A 26,596-nucleotide genomic window follows, 5' to 3' on the forward strand; every position below is an offset into this window, starting at 1 on the left:
AACACAAACACTAAATCTTCCTTCTCTTGTGCTGTTTTGTAGCAGTGTATACACCTGAGACTGTCACCTGTCTGTCTGTCCTGCACTCTCTCTCTGTTTCTTTCTCTCTGATTGTGGAATAAAAGTATGAACATGTATTTATAAGTTACACTTGTGTTTGAATCCTGCAGCTTATCACACATTTGATTTCCATGTGTGACAACTGCAAGTGTCCAGAGTGAGGACAGACTGAGGGACCCACTGCTGCACATCATCTGTGAGGCTTTGCACCCCTGATGATCCACCAGGACAAACTCAGCAGTGTGTGAGGAAGAGGAGGAGGAAGAGCCAGCAGCAGCTGACAGATGGAGAGAATAGACAGACTGTTCCCTGTTTGTGAAGGACTGCTAGAAAAGTTTAACATAACTAATTGTCTGTCCTGAATCAGTCTTATTAGGTAATGTTCAAATAATGTTATCATTCCAGTGTTTTCAGTGTGGGAGAAAGTACTCAGGGCCTTCAAGTTACACACTATGAAAGGCAGCAACAAGTTTAATATTCAGAAACCTAAAGTATGTATCAGCAGCAGAATGGAGCTAAAAATAAATGTGTGTTTCAGTTCTATGAAGCTTTGAGTATTTTGGATTAGTAGTACTGCTGTTTGTTGCATCACATTGCTGTAACTGTTTATATGCTTTATATATTCTGAGGTAAGTTGATCTATAGTGTTACATCATATTCTATAAGGATGTTATGTGTTTGTATACTTGCTGCCCAGTTTGACCCATTTAGCAGAAGTCAGCCTGTTTAAGGCTCTGATATCTATTCTGTATGACTTAAAGCAGTTATGACATGGTCTGAATTTCTCACCCAATAAAGGAATATTTCATATATCAGTCTACTCTTCATTCTATCAGCAACAGTTATCACAGCTCGTACATTTTCTTTTTACACATATATGTAAGCATTGAGCCAAATGTAATAATGCCAACATATATATAAGAGACAAACATTGTTCTTTTAATAATACATCTGTATATACACTGTCAGAGATACCTGTCTCTGAGTGAAGATTTAAGGTGACAGGAATTATAATTAACTGCTACTTACATCTTTGACCCAGAGTTCAAGCTCATATATATATATATATGTATATAAAATCTGACAATACATATAATATTGTCCATATTATATTAACATTACCACAGTGAGATGACTTTAGTCTCATGAATAACATTAGCTAATTATTATTTACTAACTAATCTCAACTAATCAAAGTGATGTCATGACAAAAATGAATGACCAACAAAACATTTTTTCTCCTTCATTTCTGTCACACAAAGCTGTATGAAACATTTCTCGCGGTTAGTATCATGGTTGCTAGGCAACCTGAACAATGCGACGAAGGCTAGACCGTCCCATTTCACAAGCCTCGCACTTCCGCACTTCCCGTACTTGTAGTACGCACCGTACGTAGTACGCACCGTACGTAGTACGCGTAGTGTGCGTACTTCAAGCGTGCATACCCTGAATTGGGACACAGCCTATAAATACACAGAAGGGAATAAGGAAACTACACACAGGAGGGAGGCACAGCTGATTGTGATCGACAAGACGAGACAGGGGAAACGCAAACTGAACACACTGGCATGAGACACACACTTTCACAATAAAACAGGAAACTCAAAACACACGCAAAGACACAGACCCAGAGACGCAGGCTTTACACAGAGACATGACTACACTAGAGGGGATACACAGGCAGGGATGACACAGAACAGAGGGAGCACAGAATTAACACTGGGAGGTCAAATAACAAAACCTAAAAATCAGAACTCAGGAAGTACCACGAAACTAGGGAGCTAGAAACACTAGGACAGAAACCAAACCACAGTCACAATCCATGATGAAATCAAAAGTAAAAAGTACAAAAACCAAAAACACTGGGCCACCGACCCAGGACCATAACACATATGACCCCCTATGAACGAGCACTTTGGCGACAGTGGGAAGGAAAAACTCCCTTTTAACAGGACTACTACAAGGTCGTTAAGATAAGATGGGGCCTGATTATTTAAGAATTTGTATGTGAGGAGCAGGATTTTGAATTCAATTCTGGATTTAACAGGGAGCCAAAGAAGGGAAGCCAAAACAGGAGAAATATGCTCTCTCTTTCTAGTCCCTGTCAGTACTCTTGCTGCAGCATTTTGGATTAATTGAAGGCTTTTCAGCGAGTTTTTAGGACTTCCTGATAATATTGAAATACAGTAGTCCAGCCTGGAAGTAATAAATGCATCAACTAGTTTTTCAGCATCACTCTGAGACAGGATATTTCTAATTTTAGACATGTTGCGCAAATGGAAGAAAGTAGTCCTACACATTTGTTTAATATGTGCATTGAAGGGCGTGCCTTGGTCAAAAATGACTCCAAGGTTCCTCACAGTGTTACTGGAGGCCAAGGTAATGCCATCCAGAGTAAGAATCTGGTTAGATACCATATTTCTAAGATTTTCAGGGCTGAAAACAATAACCTCAGTTTTATCTGAATTAAGAAGCAGAAACTTAGAGGCCATCCAGGTCTTTATGTCTTTAAGACATTCCTGTAGTTTAACTATTTGGTGTGTGTTATCTGGCTTCGTGGACAGATAGAGCTGCGTGTCATCTGCATAGCAGTGAAAATGTATGCTATCTTCTGATAATACTGCCTAAGGGAAGCATGTATAATGTAACAGAATTGGTCCTGGTACTGCACCATGTGGAAAACCGTAGTTGACCTTAGTGTATGAAGAGGACTCTCCATTTACATCCCAAAAGGTTGATTCTGTTCATTTGGAGGTAGATTTGGATTTATATGTGATTTTTTTCCTTAGTTCTTAGAGTCCCACGTGATTCCTATGTTAATCATGTATAATTCTAGTTCTAAGTTATTTGTTTAATTTAGTTCCAATTCATGTCCAGATTGGCTTGTTCTCACCTGTGTTTTCTCCTTGTATTTAGTGAGCCTCATCACTGAAAATCATCTGCAAAGCGCAGCACAAGCGTGCCAGCGAGTACTGGCGCATGTGATCTACCTTCATACAACCAATAGAAACAAAGCCTACAGTCACGCTAAGTTCAACCACATAATGAATGAAAACATGGAAGAAAAGTTGATTCTATGCCTATCCAAGTGCAAGCAACTTCATGACACTGGTTTATGGCATAGATGTTCAAGGCATACAGGGACCTCTGTAGGAAAGCAGTGTTGTGGTAACATATTTCTAGTGAATTGGGCATGTCATGTTTTTTAAATAGTGAAATAAATTGTTGTATTTAGATGGGTATATGTGTAGTTTCTGTTTATTCATTGAATACCTTGGTTGTTATCTGAAAGAATATTAACATTATGTTAATTACACTTGTTGTCAGCTGCTAAATAATGTAATTGTCACGGCAAGAGCCGTAAGGTACAGATTGGACCCAAAACAGATTCAACTCAGAAACTCAACATACGTGGCAAGATTTATTTACAACAAGTGAGACGGTAGAACACGCTCATGGCAGGTACACAGGTACAGGTAAGTGAATATACAGGTAATATACAGGTAAGTGAAAACAATGACCGTGGGCAAAATCTACACAAGTGTATTAGTGGCTGGGGACCTATATAAAAGGGCAAGGGCAAACACACACTACTGTGGGCAATGATAAATCTAAATGCACTTGGACTGACGTGACAGTTAAATATTACAACAATGACATTTATTTCCAAAATATGAACGAAGGTTATAACTATGAGGAGAGCTGAGATGCTAGAACTAGGTATGTGGGCTAAGTACTGTGAGTAGAGCTGTGGGTGAATATGAGCATGAGAATGGGGTCTCAGAATCCGTTTTGAGTAGTGAGGAGCAGAGCTACTCCAACAACAGGGGAGGAGACTTAACACAGAGCCAGGAGAAGACTGAAGAGATAGTATCCAAGGGAGAGTAATTTGAGGTTACGTTGTCGGCAGGTAGAGGTTTACAAGAGGGGGAGGCGAGGTCCAGATGAGCATGTGAATGAGGTAGTCCAGAGAGGTTCCGACGAAGAGACAGGCAGATGAGACTAAGTGGGAAATCCATACCAGAGCTGTGGTGGAACAGGAGCAACCAGTGATCGGGTTGTGGATAAATGCAGGCAGACTGAGATTATTTTCCATGGATTTGACTGGAGATAGAGAAAACAAGATTAGTACAAATTTTACAAGAGTAAGAAATATGAGGAGCCGAAACTAATGCTGGGTAGCTGATGTTCTGGCGAAGAATATTTGTTAACGCTGGTCTTAAATACTGCCATGTTAATCAGTCTACGGTGTGGCTCCCGCAAGGAATGACAATCTCTACCCAGAGGAAGAGACATGAAGCACAGCAGGAAAAACATTGCCGACCATGACAGTAATGTTTTAATCTTTTTACTAGGACGTCATATGAAACTCAAACTACATGCATTCAAGCATGCATGAGAGATACATGTTTCAAAATGACAGGGAGCATCGAGAACATCTAGAGAGGGTGCAAAAAATGACGCACAGGCAGAGCACAACAGCAAGCACAACACATATTTTGGGCCATTCGCTCTAGCTAGTGGTCATTGCAACGCTTGCGGTGTGTGTTGCGTCTGATTGGGCAGTGCATGCAAAATACTTATGTACTCTGTACTGTTGTTTGACTCCGTTGCAAATAAATAAAACTTCCAAAGACAGCTTGGTTATGTGCACCTTGATTTAGATCAGAATACCTCAACTCTATCCATTCGTTTCCTCCTGTTTATTTATCAGCTGTGGAAGGTCTGGAGCCTATGATACATTCAAAAAATTCCCATATGAATGTACATTAAAAAAAATCATGGAAAGTATTTCCATGTGATTTATTCCTGTATTTTAGCACAATGCAATTCTGTTATTCCAACCCAGTGTACGTGAGTTGGACAAACTTAATTAATTGATGACATATCAGCTTATTTACTGCAGTTGAGTGCAGTTAAATTTTATTCACTCCATCCAACCCATACAAATTACCTTAGTCCAAGAAAAATACTTAATGCTAAAAGAAAGGCATTTATGAATGTGGAAATCCTTTCTATGATTATTTGAAGTTAATTTAGAGGTATTTTAATTCAAACTAAAAATTATCATGAGAGTAAACCCTGCTTGTCATAAAAGTTGCCACTTTTGATCGTGCATAGCAAAAAGTGTTCTCACAGTCATCTATGGGGTTCAGCTGGACATGAGTAATAACTAACTAACAAGTAAACCAAGCCTTGGCCTTCTTAAAAATGTGGGCTTAGGCACAGTTAAGATTTGGGTATGGAATTCATATGGTGTGACTGCTAGCTGTGCCCAAGTACAGATCCTCAATGCTTCAACAACTGCTACTTCTGTAAACATTTTTTTAAGTAATTTACAAATCTGTTAAAAAAAATCATTTCACACTCTCTCGTATTAAGAAAAAAATAGACAAAATCATACATTTTCAAAAGCCCATTATGTGTATAACAGAGGCTGTGTATAAGGCTTTAAAAATCTGTCACAAAGGTGTCTTTGTGTCTGATCTTATTGCATATCTATGTGTAGAAGTTTCCTTTGCAGGGGTGCAAAACTATGGGAATAGACTATATAGAAAAATGAATTACTGTCTGTGGCAGGCAATTTACTGCATATTAGGCTGAATATATCATCAAAAACACGTGTCTTATTTTGTCAGTGTAGCTGTAAGAGTAGCTGCTAGCAGTGCTAAGGTATTTGGAATGAGAGGGGGATGTCACCAATACAAGCAAGCATCTTCTTTTACTGGGAGCCAAGTTACTTGTGTCATTTTCTCCAGGTGTTCCCACACAGAGTATTTTCTTTTACTGGGTGTTTGTTTTATGTCTATCTGATATAGGATCATTCAACAAACCAAACTGAACTGTCTGTCAAAATACAGCAGTCCACTCTCTCAACTATGTTAGGCTGGTGTTGGAGCCATTCATTCATTTAGATCATTTTTGAAATGTAATAAAAACTGATTGTTGCTTTCAGGTATTAAATACTATCCTTGGATTCCAAACACCTGATCAGACATAGCTGAAGGTCTGGAAACAAGCAAAAGAATTATTGAGGCAGTTCAAATAAATCATTACTAGAGTTGATCAGTTTTTGTTGAATACAATATGATTATTTACACCATAGGAGGAAAAAACATACTGTTGCTCACAAACACAGAGTTTCACTAAATTAAAAAAAACAATCAAAAAACTTTGTTCTAAATTTTGTATGAACTGAATTGATTAGTTAAGGTAAGGCAAATATCTTGTGTTAAACCCCCCAAAAATAGAATAACTCTCACTTCTGTCTCAGTCCAGGAGAATGGTGCTTCAAACATTTTGTGACAAAATGTTCAGAAAATATGCACCAATGTAAGGTAAGGCTATTACTGTTTTCATCCTTAAAAAAGCACACTCAGTTCACAAGATTTTAGTCAGATGTGTGAAAATCTTAAGGAGCTTTTGTTTAATTTTTTTCGTTCTAAGACAGTAAACAAAAGGATTTACAAGACATGGACCGAGGACTGCACCAATTACCAAACCTTGGCGTTCCTCAAGAGTTAATACCACGCCAAACCTGGTGAAGATTATGTGAACAAACGCAGGACAGTAATGACAAATTACACAAATTAAGTGACTCAGAAGAGTGCTCCCCATTTTCTTTTTTTCATTATTTGAAGATAATTTTACAAAAAGTAAGATTCCACAATATGAAAGACAAATGAAAACGAAAGTGAAAAATAAAATAAAAAACATTATAATGGCAGCGTCATTGAAATATTTCTCTGGGTTAACACAGGTGGTTCGTATTATAGCAGCAAAGTCACAGAAGCTGTATTTCAGCCTTGAACTGCAGTGTGGGAGGGGGACAACTGTTGCAGGCATATAACACATAAAACACCAGTTAACAAACCACATGATAAATGTAAGAACAAGAACACGTGTGTTTGTTAAATAAGTGTGATACTGGAACGGATAAATTATTGCAATGAATCTATCCAATGCCATAAATGCTAAAACAAACGACTCCATCGATGTTCCCAAAGTGAAAACACACATTTGAATTAAACACTCCACATAGGATATAGTATTAACACCTGCAAGTAGAACCCCAATCATTGTTGGACTGGAACTGGAGGTGTACATTATATCAACAACAGCAAGGTTGCAAATCATAAGATACATTGGTTTATGTAACTGCTTGTCAGAAATAATAAACATGATATTTGCCATATTGGCAAGAACAGCAAGAAGATACGTTATTAGTATAGCCACACCAACAGCAATAGGTCTACTGAGTGTGTCAAAACCACCTATAATAAAGTGTGTTACATTGATTGAAGCATTCTGTAAAGACATATTGTTTTGAAGTTGAAGAAGAAGAAGGAAAAAAGCAAAGCAAATATGGATAAAGTACGTGGTAAATCTTCTTCTTTATAAGACTTCACAAACACCTCTGAGCTCAGTCAAATACCTTTGCTTTTACTGGGCAATATTTAAACTTTTCATTTTAAGGCTTTGAAAGAACAGTTAGTTTCAATTGGACACCTCCCTCTTCCAATCAAATTAGACATAAGAATGTGAAATGTCTTTATTGCATCAGATATTGCAAAAAGATGATATCATCCCCTCAATGGCAGGATAAAAGTTGCAAAGGTAATGCTCGCATGATTACAATAACCCAGTGGTTCCCAAACTTTTTGCCACAATAAAGTTGGATTGGAAGTAAATGTTCACATGCTTACAATAACCTTTATTTTCTTTTCAGTAGACTATTTAGATCAATAAAAAAAACAAAAAACAAAAGCACAAAATGAAAGAAATCCAGGTTCATGTTAAAAGTGCCCCGCTACATCTATTTAACACTATACCCTCTTCATGGCTAGGATGGAGCTAATATTAGCAGGAAGTCAAAGTATTTTATTCCATTTTCTGGAGAAGAAAAAGTGTTACAAAACTTTTAGGTAGCTTTTATAGTGAAACTTGGGTCTTTGTAGCTATATCTTTTTGCTAGTAAACACCTTTAAAGAGTAGCTATGTGCTGGAACTTTCACAGATGCAGAAGATGGAGAGCCACCTTTATAAAGTAACTTTGTGTCATGTTAACAAATTATTTGTGCCACTCCAAAAAAATAATTACTGTCTACTATAAAGGAGAACATCACAAGCCTGATACCTGCAGGTCTGACAGCAGCAGGTGTATCACTCCTCCTGTTTTTTACCTGGAGACAGCAGTCGCCTCATTGTTCTGACACACAACACAAAACTATCCACAACACTACACACTAACTACACAAGACAACACATTAACTACACACTCCAAACATGCTAAATGTCACAAATCTCTGACATCTCAAAACTCGCTCTCTCTCTTTTTCTGCTCTTTCTTTCTCTCTCTCTCACCGTCACTCCTAAAACTTCCCCCTCTTCCTAAACAACCAAATGTCATGTATGGGCAGAAATCTGTGCCATCAGAAACTGAATTTGAATAAGTTAAATTTGAATTGCTCAGATTGAATCTGAATTGTAACTTGAATAAATGCTTTTGAAAACTGAATTTGAATTAGTCTAATTTGAAATTGAATTTATGGTTTGAAAATGATCATCACTAAATTGAAATTGAATTTTATATTTTGAAAATGAATTGATTTGCTTTGAAACTGCATTTTATCCTTTAAAAATTCAACTCTCGAATAATTTCAGTTTCACTTCTCACCATTCAGTTTCAGTTCTACAATTCAATTTCAGTTCCAAAATTCAGTTTTTTGGAATTTACATCCGGTTCCGGGTCAAGCGCAGATTAATAGAACTACGTTTTACTAGCGGACCGAAAGTGTTACTGACGGGATTCTACAGCATCTTGAGCTGAATTAAGACTTCAGAAGTCATTCGTCATGTCGAATGACCAGCGGATAAACTCTCAGGTTGGTAATAAATGTATTACATGTATAAGAACAAGCGTCATGTTAACAAATGATAGCCGTAAGGTAACTTTTATGCTTATTGTAGCTGTTAGCTAAAAACGCTAATTTAGCGTAGTTTGCCCTGAATTCAGCTTTGACAAACAAATATGATCGACTGTTTCTAGTAGAATTCCAAAGTTGTCATCTTGTACCCTCTCAGAGCCCTGTATGCTTGCAGAGAACCCTACAGTAGGGAAACAGGCAAAACGGTGTCCAAACCTTTGTATTTTAGCTTTATTTATGTCTTACACAGCATCCCAACTCTTTAGCTAACTTAATAACTTTAGCTAAAGTGAATAGTTAGTCTAATTCATTAGTACAGCATTACTGGATCAGATTTTTTTTAAAAACATACTGCTCCATTGCTATGTTTGACAGGCTGAAGTTGTTGGGTCACCTCCTAAATCGACCATCTTTTACAGGTGTTTTTTTGCCAGAAATGGAGTGTCCACTGAAAACTGAAGATACTGAATCTCTACGCCTTGCCATTGATCCCTCTTGTGCCTTCATCTAGACAAGAGACATTAACTTAACCACTCTCACATACTCTGTACCTACATCACCTTCCCTGACAGTCGTAGCTTGGCTCGTCTGAGGGTGAAATTATAAGAATGTGTTATTTTGCAAAGTGCTCTCTAGGGTTCCTAAATAAAATATGGCATTGAGGTCATTTCTTTTGAATTAATCCCTTCTTCTGAAATATAAGAATCTCTCCTGGTTTTAATGGCACTTTGGATTTCCTTACTTTCTGTTCCACTTCCAAACCCAAATAGATGCTGACAAGCTGACACAGTAACATGGAAGAGGGAAAGAAGTTGGAAAGGACTACTACAAATAAACCTAATGCCTAACAATGAAAAATGTAAAATAAGAACAATAATAATAATAAAGATAAAAGATGAAGTAACAAGTTTTTAGTTTTTTGTTTATTCCAAATGATCATCCAGATGTCTGTGACGTGATGACAAACACCATAATGGAAGGCCTTAGTCATCACATGCTTAAACTCATCATATATTTTTGCATATGCTGAACAGGCAGTCAGACATGCTGTAACTGTGGGGTAGAAAACAGCATGAACACCATACGGCAGGGGTCTCAAACTCCAGTCCTCGAGGGCATGGAAAAGTTGCATGACACCGGCCCTTGAGGACTGGAGTTTGAGACCCCTGTCATATGGAATATGACAGGTGAGGTTGAACTGCATGAAGACTCTGAAGTTTCTCTTCTCTTCTGGCAGGACAGGAATGTGGCCTTGTCCTGTGAGCCACCGTAAGGATGTACTTAGAGTAGAACTGGACTGTCACCGGCCTCAGGCTCTTCACCTTTTCAAAGACAAAGCAGTCATTTAGATAAAATATTAGATATTGTTTACCTGTAAATGCACAAAGAGAATTTGGAAATGTAATTATTGTCAAGAGTGAACAAGCACTGATAGTGTAATCTACAGCTGTGGCCAAACGTTTAGAGAATGAGAAGTGTTGTTTGTTTATTTACAAAGTTTGCTGTTTCAGTGATAGTTGTATATCATATTATATCACTTTAAACAGGTGATCCAGTAATGCTGTACTAATGAATTAGACTAACTATTCACTTTAGCTAAAGTTATTAAGTTAGCTAAAGAGTTGGGATGCTGTGTAAGACATAAATAAAGCTAAAATACAAAGGTTTGGACACCGTTTTGCCTGTTTCCCTACTGTAGGGTTCTCTGCAAGCATACAGGGCTCTGAGAGGGTACAAGATGACAACTTTGGAATTCTACTAGAAACAGTCGATCATATTTGTTTGTCAAAGCTGAATTCAGGGCAAACTATGCTAAATTAGCGTTTTTAGCTAACAGCTACAATAAGCATAAAAGTTACCTTACGGCTATCATTTGTTAACATGACGCTTGTTCTTATACATGTAATACATTTATTACCAACCTGAGAGTTTATCCGCTGGTCATTCGACATGACGAATGACTTCTGAAGTCTTAATTCAGCTCAAGATGCTGTAGAATCCTGTCAGTAACACTTTCGGTCCGCTAGTAAAACGTAGTTCTATTAATCTGCGCTTGACCCGGAACCGGATGTAAGTTCCAAAAAACTGAATTTTGGAACTGAAATTGAATTGTAGAACTGAAACTGAATGGTGAGAAGTGAAACTGAAATTATTCGAGAGTTGAATTTTTAAAGGATAAAATGCAGTTTCAAAGCAAATCAATTCATTTTCAAAATATAAAATTCAATTTCAATTTAGTGATGATCATTTTCAAACCATAAATTCAATTTCAAATTAGACTAATTCAAATTCAGTTTTCAAAAGCATTTATTCAAGTTACAATTCAGATTCAATCTGAGCAATTCAAATTCAAATTTAACTTATTCAAATTCAGTTTCTGATGGCACAGATTTCTGCCCATAGTCATGTTACCATATCATTTTTTGATTGGTCGACATGGTACATTTTCCCACCAAATCAAACGGGCTGTTTTTTGTTTTGTTTTTTTATTTTTTGCTCATAAGTAGAGAGTGCTTGCTAGCGCTGTCCTTAGACAGTAAAAGTGACGAAACTATTGAGGAAAAACGCTGCGTATATATTGATTATCATGACTCTGGTTTTACGTGGCCTATCAACACAATTTAAAAACTGGTATATATCACGTTGTTGCTTTGTCATCTTAAAGTACTTTATTCTTCCTCAGTCAAACAGCAGCACTCATGCGATTGTTTTGCCCCCTTAGCTCCAGGTGTTGTGCCAAAAGTGATCGTCTACCAGAAAGTGATTGCCGTCAGCGGGAGCACGTGCAGCTGCTTAAAGCTCTAGCGCCCAGATTACTTACGTAGACAGCTACTTCCGTGCAACTGATATAACGTGCGGTAAGCTGAACATAGCCGTTTTCAACCGTTTGTTTGTTGAAAAATAGTAACGCGACCGCACCGCATTTTCTTGTTAGTAACGGTAGCGGCGTTGTAACGATAGGAATAGTAATTAGTTAGATTACTCACTTTGTGAGGATGTAACACTATTCTGATTTGAAGTCTCAAATCAGAAGTACTTGACTCCCTCGTATAACTATGAAATGCTTAGATTATAGCAGATAACCCTAAAACTTGAGACGGAATGTCATCTCACTACTTAAGAATTTTATTTAGCTCATAAAGAGTTTGTTGCTCTATAACAAAGCCATTTGTAAACCTAAGACATGCTTATTATTAATCATATTAAAGAAAATAAGAAATGCACTTGGTTTCTCTTCAGCTCTGCACCCAAAGTGAAAAGAGTAAGCTGTGTTAACCAAGTATTCTTTTAACCTTAGCTAGTAATGATTTTGTGAATTTCTTCACTAAAGCATTTTAATTTTACAATTTTTTTTTTACAAAACTTATAATAACTCTCTCAGATCTCACAGATGTATCATTACATTCTACTGTATATTACTGTATACTTGTATTCTATTGTACATATTGTATATCTTATTACTCTGTTCCTCTGTCTCTCTTGCTGCATTGAGCATGTGTATGACAAAAGAATTTCCCTCGGGATAAATAAAGTTCTTCTTATCTCATCTTATCTTATCCAGCAACTTCCATTACTACTGATATTTATTTAGTCTTTATCTCTGATTGATGTTTGTGATTTAACTTCAGTAAACACTTCCTTAAACCATCAGTGTGTCTATTAGATTCCATTAGATTCAAAGTCCTACCATGAATTATTGCTCTATTCCAAATAATAGGGCCATCTCTATTAATGGTCTATGTGCCACAGGCCTTTAAGGTAGCGGTAATTAAAACATTACTCAAAAAGCCATCACTTGACATAGCTACCTTAGCTAATTATATTTCAATTTACAACTTTATTTTATGTAAACAATTCTTCAAAGAGTAATTTTAAAAGAGCCAAATGACCATTTGTCAAAGGAACGATTTTTTTGAAGAAGCAATTTACTGCATATTAGGCTGAATATATCACCAAAAACATGTCTTTGGTGATATAAACATGTCATTTTGTCAATGCAGATGTAAGAGTTGCTGCTAGCAGTGCTCAGCTATTTGGCATGAGAGGGGGATGTTATCAGTACCTAAGGATCTTGCCAAGTTACTTGTGTCACTTTTTTCAGATGTGCCGAGATAAGTAGCTTTTTTTGTTTGTTTGTTTTACGTCTCTCTGATGTATAATCATTTAACAGACCAAACTGAAATGTCTGTCAAAATGTAGCAGCGCACTTTCTTAGCTATCTCAACAATGTTAGGCTGTTTTTGGAGACATTCATTCATTTTTATCATTTTTGAAATGTATTAAAAACTCATTGCTGCATTCAGGTATTAAATACTATCCTTGGGTTCCAAACACATGATCAGACACAACTGAAGGTCTGGAAACAAGTAAAATAATTATTGACTAAAATTCACTATTCACTAAAATAAAACTTTTTTTTCCCTAAATGTATTTTTTAAGTGAATAGTTAAGGTGCAAATATCTTGTGTAAAAGCCACAGAGTAGAATAATTCTCATGTCTGTGCCAGAATCAAAGTGAATGGTTGGTGTTTCAGACATTTTGTGATAAAATGTTCAGAATGTTTGCACCAACATCAGTTAAGGCTATTAATGCATTTATCCAAAAAAGAAAAAAAAGCACACTCAGTTCACAAGATTTTAGACATATGTGTGAAACTTTTTCAAAATCTTACAGAACTTTTGTTTAATATCTTTTGTTCTAAGACAGTACACAAAAGGATTCACAAGACATGGACCGAGGACTGCACCAATTACTAAACCTTGGCGTTCCTCAAGAGTTAATACCATGCCAAAACTGGTGAAGATAATGCGAACAAGTGCAGGACAGTAATGAACAATTACACAAATTAAGTGACTCACAAGAGTGCTCCCCATTTTCTTTTTTTCATTATTTGAAGATAATTTTACAAAAAGTAAGATTCCACAATATGAAAGACAAATAAAAACAAAAGTGAAAAAGAAAAGAAAAGATGTTACAATGGTTTTACCACGTACAATGGAATGTGGTGAAACTTTTGGGCCTGGGCTGTTCGTGAAGAAATTTCAGCACTGTTTAAGAAGGAGCTGACGGCAGCGTTTGCAGAGAATCCCACGTCTATCAGGTCTGACATACAGCAGCTAAAGACATAACGACCATGCGGCAGGAATTCACTGGGCTCAGAAGCACAGTTATGGAGATTGAGCATTCCCTCTCTACATGCACGGATGATATTGTCCACCTCCAAGCCAAAGTGGATGCTATGTCAAAAGAGCTGGCCAAATTGGAGGATAGACGCGAGGATTTGGAGTCCAGGCCTTGCTGTAATAATATACGCATTGTTGCTGTGCCAGAGGAGAACATCCTGTCTGCTACAGATGTGTCCATGCTTTTGATGGAGGCATTTCAGCTTGGGAAGAAGCCATTTGTGGACAGAGCCCACCAAACTTTGGCCCCCAGACCTAACAGTGGTGAAGGCCCCCGTGCTATGGTTGTGAAGCTGCACTATTACACGGACTGCGCTAGGATTCTTCAGAAAGCCAGGTAGCTGCGGAGGGTACAGATAAATAACATGACCATTTCTGTCTTCCCTGATCACACCGCTAAGACAGTGCGGGCCGGTGCTGCTTTTAATGAGGTTCGTTGCCAGCTTCGTGGCATCCAGGGAGTCCAATTTGGGATCCTCTACTGGCCAGGTTACGGATCACATATCAGGGAACGCAGCGTGACTTCGTCTCGCCAGAGGAGGCCAAAGAATATATTAAGACAATAACCACGCAATAACAGTAACATATTTCTAGTGAATTGGGCGTGTCATGTTTTTTAAATAGTGAAATAAAGTGTTGTATTTAGATGGGTATATGTGTAGTTTCTGTTTATTCATTGAATACCTTGGTTGTTATCTGAAATAATATTAACATTAACATTATTTCTAACCTCTAATCTAGTGATTTAAACTACCCTTTTTAAACACTAGGACTATACAGTGCACCATTGTCCGCTGGTTTTGCTGACGTGTAATGTAGCTGAACAGAATCAACTTTTGGAGAATATTAACAATTAATATTAACATAGTATTTCTACCAAATCATAGTATTTCTGCTATTTTATAGGATTTGTGCTAAATATAGTATTTCTGCTTAATTATAGTATTTCTACCAAATCATAGTATTTCTGCGAAATAATAGTATTTCTGCTAAGTTATTATGTTTCTCTTAAGTCACAAATTTTTTGCTAATATATTATGTTAATGATCCATGTCAGAAATACATTGCAGAAAGCCTTTGTCTCTGTCTGTGTGAACAAGGGGTGCAGCTGGAGTGACAGGAACAACTAGACAGCCTGATGAAGCAGACAGAAGCAGCATCTCTGATTGGTGGATTCAAATTGAGCACATCCAGGCTGTTTGACTGTCATAGATACAGTTGAAAATATAAAGCTGAAAAAAGTTGAAGAAGCTGAAGTCAGTATTTGAAAAAGTTTTTGAACTTCTAATAACTTTACAGAAGCACAGTTTGTGTGTGTGTGTGTGTGTGCATGTTTCTAATTTGTGTATCTGCCGGCTGACGTTTGTGCCAATTTGCCTTAGTAGAACAAGTAGTTTTGAATGAAGTTTACATTTGGTTAACTTTTTTTCAGCTGGTAATATTGATTTTCCAATATTCCTGATATGTTACTTCATTTCTACAAAATTGCCTGCCAGGTCCCCAGTCAGCCAATCCTCTGTGAGGACTGGAACATTCAAATTTACCTATTGGGGCCTGCTTGGCTTCCCAGCCAGCCAATCCTCTGTGAGGACTGGGACATTCGAATTTACATATTGGGGCCTGCTCGGCTTCCCAGCCAGACAATTGTCTAAGTCATATATCTTTAATAATCCATATTTGAAGATTCCCTCATCTCTTCTGAACAAAACGGTCTAAGAATGATCGTTCTAGCCCCTACGGTTAGGAAATTATGGCCATTTGTTCGAGGGGAATACTCAATATGAGAAATACACTACAAAAAGCCTGTCTCTCTCTGTGTCTGTGTGTGTGTAAAAAGGCTGAAGGTGCAGTTGTTTTGGCGGGAAAAAGTACAGAGCCTCTCTAATTGGTGGATTCACATTGAGCAGCTGTTTGACTGACCTAGATACACACAGACACACTCTTAACAGCCTCTTACCGTATTTCTGGTAAATCATTTTATTTCTGCTAATTCAAAGTATATGTGCCAAATCATAGTAATTGTGCTAAAACATAGTATTTCTGCCAAATCGTAGTATTTCTGCTATGTTATAGTATTTCTGCAGTGTTGAAGTATTTCTGCTAAATTACAGTATTTCTGCTAAATCATAGTATTTCTACCAAATCATAGTATTTGTTTCAAATCATACTATTACTGCTAAATTACAGTATTTCTGGTTAATCATAGTATTTCCGCTAAATCATAATATGTGTGCCAAATCATAGTATTTCTGCTAAATCATAGTACTTGTGCTAAATCGTAGTATTTCTGCTAATTCATAGTATTTCTGCTAAATCACAGTATTTCTGCTAAATCATAGTACTTGTGGTAAATCATAGTATTTCTGCTAAATCACAGTATTTCTGCTAAATCATAGTACTTGTGCTAAATCATAGTACAGGGTGGGCCATTTATATGGATACACCGTAATAACATGGGAATGGTTGGTGATATTAAAGTCCTGTTTGTGGCACATTAGTATATGTGAGGGGGCAAACTCCTCAAGATGGGTGGTGACCATGGTGGCCATTTAGAAGTCGGCCATCTTGGATACAACTTTTCTTTTTTCAATAGGAAGAGGGCCATGTGACACATCACAACAGTGATCTGATGGGTTGTTTCCTTTCTCTAGACTGCTGATCTGATCGTCTCTGGTAAGTCTGGTAAGTAAAGGTTTGTCTGAGGTATAGTGCTGAAAAAAGGTTTCTCATTATAGGAGACTCAGTTTAGTGCAGTGAGTCAGCACAGGTCTTGGTGGTCATCAAGAGTCGTCAAATCCTATAAAAGTCTGTGCAAACCTTTCCAGACTTACAGATCTCTGACTGGAAAAAATCATGAGAACAGATACAGCACTCATTTCTGTTTTTCATGATTAAATGATCTACAAAGAAATGATCATCATATACATTTTTAATTAGGCCTTAATATCGGCTATGATAAGGTTATCATAGATTTAGTGGAGTGCTTATGGCTGTTTATTAAACATGCGTCAAATGTGACTGAAATATGTAGAAACTGGGAACCACCCATCTCCAAATTTCTCATTTTGCCAAAGTCATACTGAGTAAATTATTGTTTACTTTTATGTTAACGGATCCCCAGACATTATGATATACAGTCCCAGGTAAGTACACACAGCAACAAGGTTTTGAGAACTTTGGGGATTTAGGAACATGTGATGTGGCATAAATTTGAGTTCAGTGGATTTAAATTGTTTAAAGCAGGTGGCCTGAAACTGTCTGCTCTAACCTCAGTGTGTGGGTTTTGTTGGACCATATAATATTCACAGTAGGTTATTGTAGCAGCACACCTTGGTTTCATTTTATAGACATTGTTTGTTTTTATTGTGTTAATAGAATGCAAAAATGTCCTTAGAATAGTTCCACCACCATTTTTAAACAGCAGTTCAGTCCAATAATGTACTGTGGAACTCTTCAATATGTAAAGCCCTGTATGTGTCAGGATCCTGGGTCTCCTGACCCAGCGTTTTTAGTTCTGTATTGTGAATTATGTTGTCATGGTTGGTCTTTTGTTACTCCCTCGAGTCTAGTTTCTTGTGTTCCAGGATTTCCCTCTGTGTATTATTTATCGTCTCTAGTCTTTTGGTTCTTTGCCTTATGGTTATGTCTCTGTGTTTCTTAGTTGCTCTGTCTCCACCGTGTCAAGCTCGCGTCTCTGTGTTATACTTCCTGCTTTACTTTGAAGGTCTGTGTCTGATGTGAGTGTATCCTACTTTGCTTCCTTGTCTCGTCAGTTCTGATTTCCCCTAGCTGTGCTCTCCTTCTGTGTCTCATTCCCTCGTTATTCCCCAGTGTATTTAAACCCTGTGTTTCTCTGAGTCAGTGTTGCGTCGTCCCTCATGCTGTGTGGATCTTCCTGTGTTTCCCTGTGAGTTTAGGCTTTTATTTCCCAGTTTAGTTTAGTTTGCTTTGTATGCTCATTTTCCCGTGCTAGCAAATAAAGCTGTGGTTTTGAGTTCATCCCTCGAGTCTGAGTGCCTGCATTTTGGGTCCAACTCCTGCCTGCCACACAGCGCTTCTTGTGGCACTATGATTTTTTGGATTATAAGACGCATTCAGCTAACCAAATGTTCAGATATGTCAAACTTTATTCAACTCATTGACAATAACTTTTTCAGTTGTAACACATAAAATACAGAACAATACACTTTTTCTGTTCATTCCTCTTCCACAAATCTATCAAATTCTTGATGGGTTGATCAGTTTGAAATCTGCTTCGTAAGCATGTCTCTTAACAGATGCCAGGTCTTTATACACACACAATAACATTAAGCTGAAGCACAGAACGAATTACTCCGAGAGGCTCCTGATATGGTAGCCATAATGCTGAAACAATCCATCAAGCGGTGCAGCTTTGTAGCTTACCAAAGTCATACTAAAACATTTTGACAGATTTTTGAGCGCGGTGTAGCACGTAAAATTGGGTTGAGGTCAGTAAGCACAGCCAGAATTAACACATAAGATAAACTGTTGATTTTTGAGAAAACTGAAGGATTTTAAGTATGCCTTATAGTCCGGAAATTACTGTAAAGCCATGTTTATTGGTAGTGTGCCTAATTCCAGTCCCTTTTTGTCTTACAGGTGACCTGATGCAGAAAATCCTCTCTCTCTATCATTAACAAGCAATTCAGTCTGTCCTATCACTCTCCCTCTACCTGCTCCATCTTTTTTGACAAGCCATTCTATCTTCTATCATTTCTCCGCCATGAGCTCTATCTAATTTGACAAGCTTGAACCTGAGTTGAAACGCAATCCAGTTTTACCAGAAACCAAGTTTTTGGAATTGAAGTTACCAGAACTTTGTCGATCTGTTTTCAGAGTTCTGAGAGATCTCCGCTCTCACTGCTCCTTCTTTCCTGTCATTAAACTCTCTCACATCCAGTCATTTTGCTGGAAATTACAAGTAGAAAGTTAAAATTACAGTACTAGAATTACACTACAGCAGAGGAATAAACACTGATAATTTGGCTTACAGGTGCAATTACTTTGACAAATTATATAAAATATACACCTTTTAAAGGTTTATTTGTAATAAGACAATCTGGTTATTTTGTAATACATACATTCAGACTGTTGTATTCACATAAATATTACATTAGATTCAAGTACATTTTTCTAGTTTGTTTCATTGACAATAACATTTTACTAGAATAAGTTTATACTATTATTATTTAAGGACAAACCCATTTCTGTTACTCAGTGTAAGTATTCAGTTACAACTGTCATCGAGAAGCTGCCCTGAGGACCCAGACTTCCTGTTTCCTGACTGCTGCAGAACATCCAGCTGAAGAATCCTCATCACCTGTCATCTGATCACCACACCACCACAGCTCCTTATATTTGCTTTAAATTTTAGATATTTGACAGATTGACACAAACTCTACTTAAAAGCTAAGAGTTTTATTATAGCCTCTTGAGATTTATTCTGCATATTACTTTACAGAAGTATAGAGCTATTCATTAACCAGTCTGGTTAAAAAAGTATAAGAAGTAATAATATACAGTTTTTGAAAAAGCTACAATAAAACTGACCCGTGTTTTCAGAGAACTTTGAATATCTTTTATATTGACTTTGGATTAAAGTCAATCTTTTACATCTATTACATATTTATAAGAACACTTTAACATTTTTATAATTTTACATTTCTCAGATTTAACAGTAACTTGAGTTATTAGTTTTTCAGTGTTTCCAGGTTGAGTTTTGTTTACATTTGTGTGTAAATACATGTAACGTCCCGTTTGTACTTACACAAAATGCCAAGAAAAGGTCAAAGATCGCAGTCCCAGAAGCTTAGACGGCAGAAGGAGAAGGAACAGGTAAATGTTTCTCAGAGCGGTGAGCAGGTAAAGGTGTCTGTTACAAGTATTCCCAGTCCAGAAGTGCAGAGCAGTGTCCAGACAGCCACAGTGTCTTATGCAGATGTGGTAAAGAGGTGTTCGTTCAGTGTCTGTGCCAAAGGCTGAAGTACATCACGTAACTGTGCAAGTGCAGCATTATGGAAAAACTGCAGGGCCATCTTATGTACAAGTTACAAACAGTGAAAGTCGTCCACGAGTGAGTAGCATCTGTGCGTCCTGAAGCCAGGCCTCTGCTAAGTATGGAAAGTACAGGAATCAGCAATGCATGGCTAACAGTTTGGTTTTCCTGTCATTCTTACACAAGGATGAATTCATTACCAGGGCAGATCTTAACCGTGTGTTGGACAAAGGCCATGCTGTATATTCAGATGCCAGAAAGAGGTTTGTGAACAGCGTGTTTCTAGCCTGCAATGAGCTTCCCTCAGTGGTCATGAGTCGCAGGCATGAGTATCAAGTGGACATATCTCAGTTTGCTCGTTATGGCACATTTGATGGTACAGATCACCTTCTGAGCCTTGAACAGGGACTACAGTGTTTGGCTTCAGACGTTCGCTATGCTTTGCTAGTCATGGGAGGAATGGTCATCGCAGTTTGCAGGCTGACTTCTGGTGAATATGCATATTTTGACCCTCACCCACGTAAGTCTACAGGAATGCCATTGTCGCTAGGTGTAAGTGGTGGAGCTGCAGTTATGTTAAAATTCACACGTCTTAACGACATGATTGACAGGTATGGGCAGAAATCTGTGCCATCAGAAACTGAATTTGAATAAGTTAAATTTGAATTTGAATTGCTCGGATTGAATCTGAATTGTAACTTGAATAAATGCTTTTGAAAACTGAATTTGAATTAGTGTAATTTGAAATTGAATTTATGGTTTGAAAATGAATTCATTTGCTGTGAAACTTCATTTTATCCTTTCAAAATTCAGGCCTCGGACAATTTCAGTTTCACTTCTCAAATTCAGTTTCAGTTCTACAATTCAATTTCAGTTCCAAAATTCAGTTTTTTGGAACTTACATCCGGTTCCGGTTCAAGGGCAATCGAGCGCAGAGTAATCGAACTTCGTTTTACTAGCAGACCGCAAGTGGCAAACTACGACATCTTGAGCTGTAGCTGGAATAATTCTGAAGACATTCGTGATGTCAAATGACCAGCTGCGAAACTCTCAGGTTGGTAATAAATGTATTACATGTATAAGAACAATCATGTTAACAAATAATACCCGTACAGTAACGTTTATGCGTGTTGTAGCTGTTAGCTAAAAACGCTAATTTAGCGTAGATTCCCGTGGGTTCAGCGTTGACAAACAAATATGAAAGACTCCTTCCAATAGAATTCCAATGTTGTCATTTTGTAGCCTTCAGGAGTCCTCCACACTTGCAGAGGCCCCTACAGTAGGAAAACGTGCAAAAGAATATCAAAACCATTGCTGTATGGGTTTACTTATGTCTCACACAGCATCCCAACTCCTTAGCTAACTTAAAAACCTTAGCTACAGTGAATATTTAGTCTAACAGTCATCAGTGTCTGGATCATTACAGATCAGTTCGGTGTGATATGATATATAACTTCTCTGTCACATAGTGTATGATTTATTACACTGTACTCCTCAATTGTTGTGTTTGACAGGCAGACAGTTCAGAAATTGTCAGGTCAGCAAGACACCTGCTAAATGTAATAACTGCTACATCTTCCACTGTTCGGCTCAGTGTTCAGACTCACCAAGAGCCTCCCAGGTTTTGTGAAGCTAGACACAAACAACACTTGCACAGATTACCAAATAACTTTTGAATCATTTGACACGTGTTTTATTGTTGGACTATATCAATTAGTTAGCATAAAATGATGTGATGCATCTTCTGAATATTATGTCGTTCTAGCAGACAGGAAACGAGTCAGGAGAGAGGGAGAGATGGCCGACCAAGTATCCACACAGAAATGACTAGGTTCCTTGTTGTATTTGTTCCTTTGTCAGACCTCTTGTTCCTTATACTTACTTATTCAAGTTCTCAATACCCATAACTTGGTAAGATGTACAGTTGTATTATTTTATATCAACTTACAACATGTCTTGACAGGTCTTTTCCTGCTCTTTACGGGAACAAAGGAAAGCGCCGGTGCCTTCGAGGGCCTGCCAACCAACTCACACCAGTTAAAGAGTTCCAACTTAATTTCTATCTCTTACCCAAGCTTATTAAGTCTTCTCCAAAAGGCAGTGAAGAATTTGTCCATCTGCAAGCTGGTTTGGGACGTAGGTCTACAGTTATACTTGACAGCTACAGTCATGATGAGGTAAGGTTCTGCTCCACACTGACAGGAAAAAAATATTTGTTGTAAGTTAACGATCAAACAGTGTTTGTCTTTATTCAGAGACAATTAATTTGGTGGCTGATGGTTTATTTCAAAGGTATGTTCAAGACTCAAAGCTCTGTATCCAAAACTGGAAAGTGTTTCTGGGGGCTGGCTGATTTACAAAGCAGCAGGTAGAAAAAACCTCTTAATGGCCATTCCAACTTTTGAATTGATAGTTTTAGAAGAATTTTGATGATATCATGACCATGAATGCACTGCCATGTGTACTGCCACATTTTGAATAGTACTGAGTCACTTGCTTTTCTCGACAGGTGGATGGGGTTCTCGGAAACTAAATATGGTGCCTCCTGGGTCAGTGCTAAAAACTGCAAGTGCTGGGGGAAAGACCGTCCTATACATTGCTCCACTCCAGGAAGAGTTAGACACTCAGCCGCTCCCCCCTGACTCCAGCTCCTTCTCCAATATGCCAAAGGCGATGTGCCAGTCATGTCAAACCAGCTACCCACTTCAACTCTTAGCGCTGCATGTTGAAACATGTCAGCCTTCTGATACTAATGCACAGGAGGTGTGTACAGTCCCGCGATCACATTACCACGTAGCTGTGTACTATAAAAATATGTATTGACTGAAACATGTGTTTTGAAAATGTTTTTATCAGTCTAAGGAGCTTGGAAAGAAAAGTTTATCAGTCAGGAACTTCATGTTCAATGTTGTGGATGTCACTACGCTTTTTTTTCTGTATGTAATTTATGAAGTTTGTACTTGATATTCTCCTTTATCAGACTTGTAATGAAGACAAAGAGGACGCACCCCATCCCACACCGCATATAGAAGACGATCAACTAAACTCACATCTAAAGGTGAAATTCGGTACCCCTTTAACCTTTATCAATTTGACTGTGCATGACAAAAACAGGAACATAAATATGCTTTAAATTGAATGGGCAGAAAATTGCAATAAGTTTGATTAAAGTGTCCTTGAATAGTTGAAGAGGTTCATTATTAGAGGTTTGAATTATTCCTTATATTTAAAGTGGGTAGCCTATGTAAGCTGTATTTGTAATAAAAGTTGACAGATAAGCAACAATCAGATGTATGCAATCATGTCACAATTCCATTCTTTTAAACTTGATGTTTTTTACCCTATCTTCGCTTGTCTTCACAGCCTGTGGATGAAGATGTCATTATTTTGTCCTCAACTGCAAAGGTAATGTTGAGTGCAACATGTTGAATGTCTATCTTTGAGGCATTATTGATTCTATCGTTCATATTGTTTCCCGTTACAGATTGTGTGCCCTGTCTGCGGTGAGACATTTCCTCAGAATGAGGTGGAGGCACATGCAAGCGAGTGTTGTGAGAGGTAATGCAGTCTTTTAATTTGTCTGCCGACAGATGTTTGAGGATTTCCCTACAAGCGTTTTGCTTTCCACCTATTAATTTATATTTTGATAGACAGCACTTTATGCTTTGTTACTGATTGTGCCATGTATGTTATACTTTTTTTTATCCTTATAAACTTTTTATTTATTTTTCTTGCATTAGGTTTTGCCATTGTTACCATAACATTTTAAATTGTTTAAGTCTTACAGAAGTATTTACAACACGGTGAAGAAGTTCCTTTTTTAAGTTTTTAAGGTTTAAAGGTATTGTTTTATTTGTTGCTTTTGTACAATAAATATATGAGGTCAAGTGATGTGGTTTTTACTCTGGCATTTTTTCATTACAGCAATGCAAACCTACCTTCACCACCAAAGATGGACATTTCTAGGTTTGTACACATCAGTAGTCTTTCTTCAAGGCTCAGTACAGTTGTTTTCAAACAATTTCTGCCAAGTACCCTTTATGGAGAGGACACAATTCAGTTTGAAAACCTAAAAGACATTAAAGAATACACATGAATACACACAACATGGTTTCCAGTATCATGTTTCTAATTGTGAGTTTTTCTCCATTAGCCTGGATGAAATCCTGCAGGCCATAAGTACTGCTGTGAACACAGAGGAAGAATTCCGTATCACTGTCTCAAGATCCAATATGGTGGAGCGAGGACTTGCACAGTGGAAGAGGCAAAAAAAGGCATTGCCTACAAATCAGCTGAGGGTCACATTTATCGGAGAGGCAGGAATTGATACTGGGGCATTACGGAAAGAATTCCTTACAGGTACACATATTTAAAATGTGATCTAAACTGATAGGAAAGTGAAAATGGCTACTTAACCGGATTAACTATTTGTGTTAAAAGACATGGTTGCAGGCTTGGAGCAAAGGCTTTTTGAGGGTGACCAGACTGGGAAAGCTCCAAAATACTCATTGTTGGATCTTGATCTAGGAAACTTCCGGTAGGCCTTTCACACATGCATTGGGGTCCTCATCTGTGTGTACACACACACACACACACACACACACACACACACACACACATATTTGAAATTACCTGATTGATGTTATTTATCTCTTCTCCTCTCACAGTAGTGCTGGTGAAATTTGGGCAGTTAGTCTGGCGCAGGGTGGGCCACCACCCTGCTGCCTCAAAGACTGGTGTTACCAGTTCCTGTGTACTGGAGAGTTGCAGATTGAGAACATCATGAAAGAGGATGTCTGTGATGCCCATTACACTTCTGTTATCTCCCAGGTATGAAGTCTTAAAGGTTTCACTGCTCTACAATGTTTTGAATTACATGTTTAGCACAGATTTTACCATCCCTTATGTTATTTGCAAATTATAGGACTCTGGAATTGGTCATGTTAATGTGTATGCTTGTGTCCTTTAAGGTTCATTCGGCCACAGAAGATGAAATGACAGCACTCACTGATGAAATTTTGAGTTGTGGCTATCATGGACCGGTTAATGTCGAAAAGAAAGAAGAAATTCTTCGGTAAAACTGTTTAACTATTTTCCCCCACGAAAAAGGTTTTTTTTTGTGTGTGTTTTTCATTTAGCAGCATGCTACTTTTTGTTTCCCTTTCTGCATTTCAGTGCTGTTGTTCTTCATGCCACACTTCGGTTGGTGCCTCTGCTCTCACAGCTACGTGATGGCCTTAACCTTTATGGTCTTACTAATCTACTGAAGCAGTACCCAAGCATCTGCCGATCGCTGTTTGTCCCAGGGGTGGAAGTTAAGGTGAGTAAATTGTGAATAGCAGTGCTCTTTACCTTTACTTTACACTATATACTTTAAGTCCTATAGTAGAGAATGTAAAAATGGTGGCACTGGAAAAAGACTATTCAAAATTGTCCTAAGTTGCTTAATATTCCACAAAGCCTGAACCGCTTACAGCAAACACAAGGCATCAGGTGCAATGACAAAAAAATTCCCTTTTACATGTAACCTACAGATTTATAAAGAGGCTTTATCTATACAAAATTATAAGATTAAATGACAAGACCTAGCAAGCAGCATGAGACAGACGTTTAAGTCCCCATCTTTATGAGTGACAGAATAAAGACAAAATAATAGGTCCTTGATGTCAATTACAAGTCTTGATTCAGATAAAGTCTAAATTTCCTTTGTCTTTCTTACCAGGCTGATGCTGACTTTGTTTTTGCAACATGCCATCCTGAGTTCAGCGAGAAGGGCTCCAACAAAGAACAGGTGGAAATGAGGATTATGAACCATCTACAGGACTTCTTGCAAGAGCTGGAATCACGTCAGTACACATGTAGTTTATTGTGAATGTATTTTGTCTTTCTGTGTTAAACTTGGAATGATATTTTTATGTAAATAATGGCTAAAGGTTTACAGAAAGACAAGGCTTTGTTTTCATGGATTTTACTGCTTCAGTGTTTTTATATCTTTTTGTCCAATGTTTCTGGAGTACACTTCAGAAAACATTTTACACAAAGATATAAAACTACAAAAGAAGGAAAATGTGTGAAAACAAATAATTCTTATTCTGTAAAACTTTGGCTACAGCTGTAGATTACACTATGAGTGCATGTTCACTCTTGTCAGTAATTAAATTTCTAAGTTGTCTTTGTGAAATTACAGGTAAACAGTATTTAATATTTAATCTAAATCACTGCTTTGTCTTTTTTGAAAAAGGTGAAGAGCCTGAGGCCGGTGACCATCCAGTCATCCTTTCCCCAAGTTCATTCTTACAGTGGCTCACAGGACAAGGCCACATTCCTGTCCTGCCAGATGAGGAGATAAACTTCAAAGTCTCCGTGCAGTTCCACCACTCATGCCATATTCAGTATGGCGCTCATGAAG

At 37.7% G+C, this 26,596-nt stretch overlaps 2 protein-coding genes across 2 annotated transcripts; one reads left to right on the forward strand and one right to left on the reverse strand.

Annotated features, from left to right (window-relative positions):
* Positions 1-6,441: 6,441 nt before the first annotated feature.
* On the reverse strand, positions 6,442-7,380 carry LOC134641552 (olfactory receptor 52E4-like). Its single transcript, XM_063494027.1, has one exon. It carries the CDS (start codon positions 7,378-7,380, stop codon positions 6,442-6,444), a length of 939 nt encoding a protein of 312 aa, XP_063350097.1.
* Positions 7,381-14,122: 6,742 nt separating this feature from the next.
* On the forward strand, positions 14,123-26,059 carry LOC134640689 (uncharacterized). The gene is made up of 7 exons (XM_063492591.1): positions 14,123-14,508; positions 24,341-24,546; positions 24,628-24,724; positions 24,855-25,017; positions 25,158-25,261; positions 25,363-25,507; positions 25,910-26,059. Exons 1-7 carry the CDS (start codon positions 14,123-14,125, stop codon positions 26,057-26,059), a joined length of 1,251 nt encoding a protein of 416 aa, XP_063348661.1.
* Positions 26,060-26,596: the final 537 nt, after the last annotated feature.

The sequence above is a fragment of the Pelmatolapia mariae genome, linkage group LG14 (genome assembly GCF_036321145.2).
Source record: "Pelmatolapia mariae isolate MD_Pm_ZW linkage group LG14, Pm_UMD_F_2, whole genome shotgun sequence".
Lineage (NCBI taxonomy): Eukaryota > Metazoa > Chordata > Actinopteri > Cichliformes > Cichlidae > Pelmatolapia > Pelmatolapia mariae.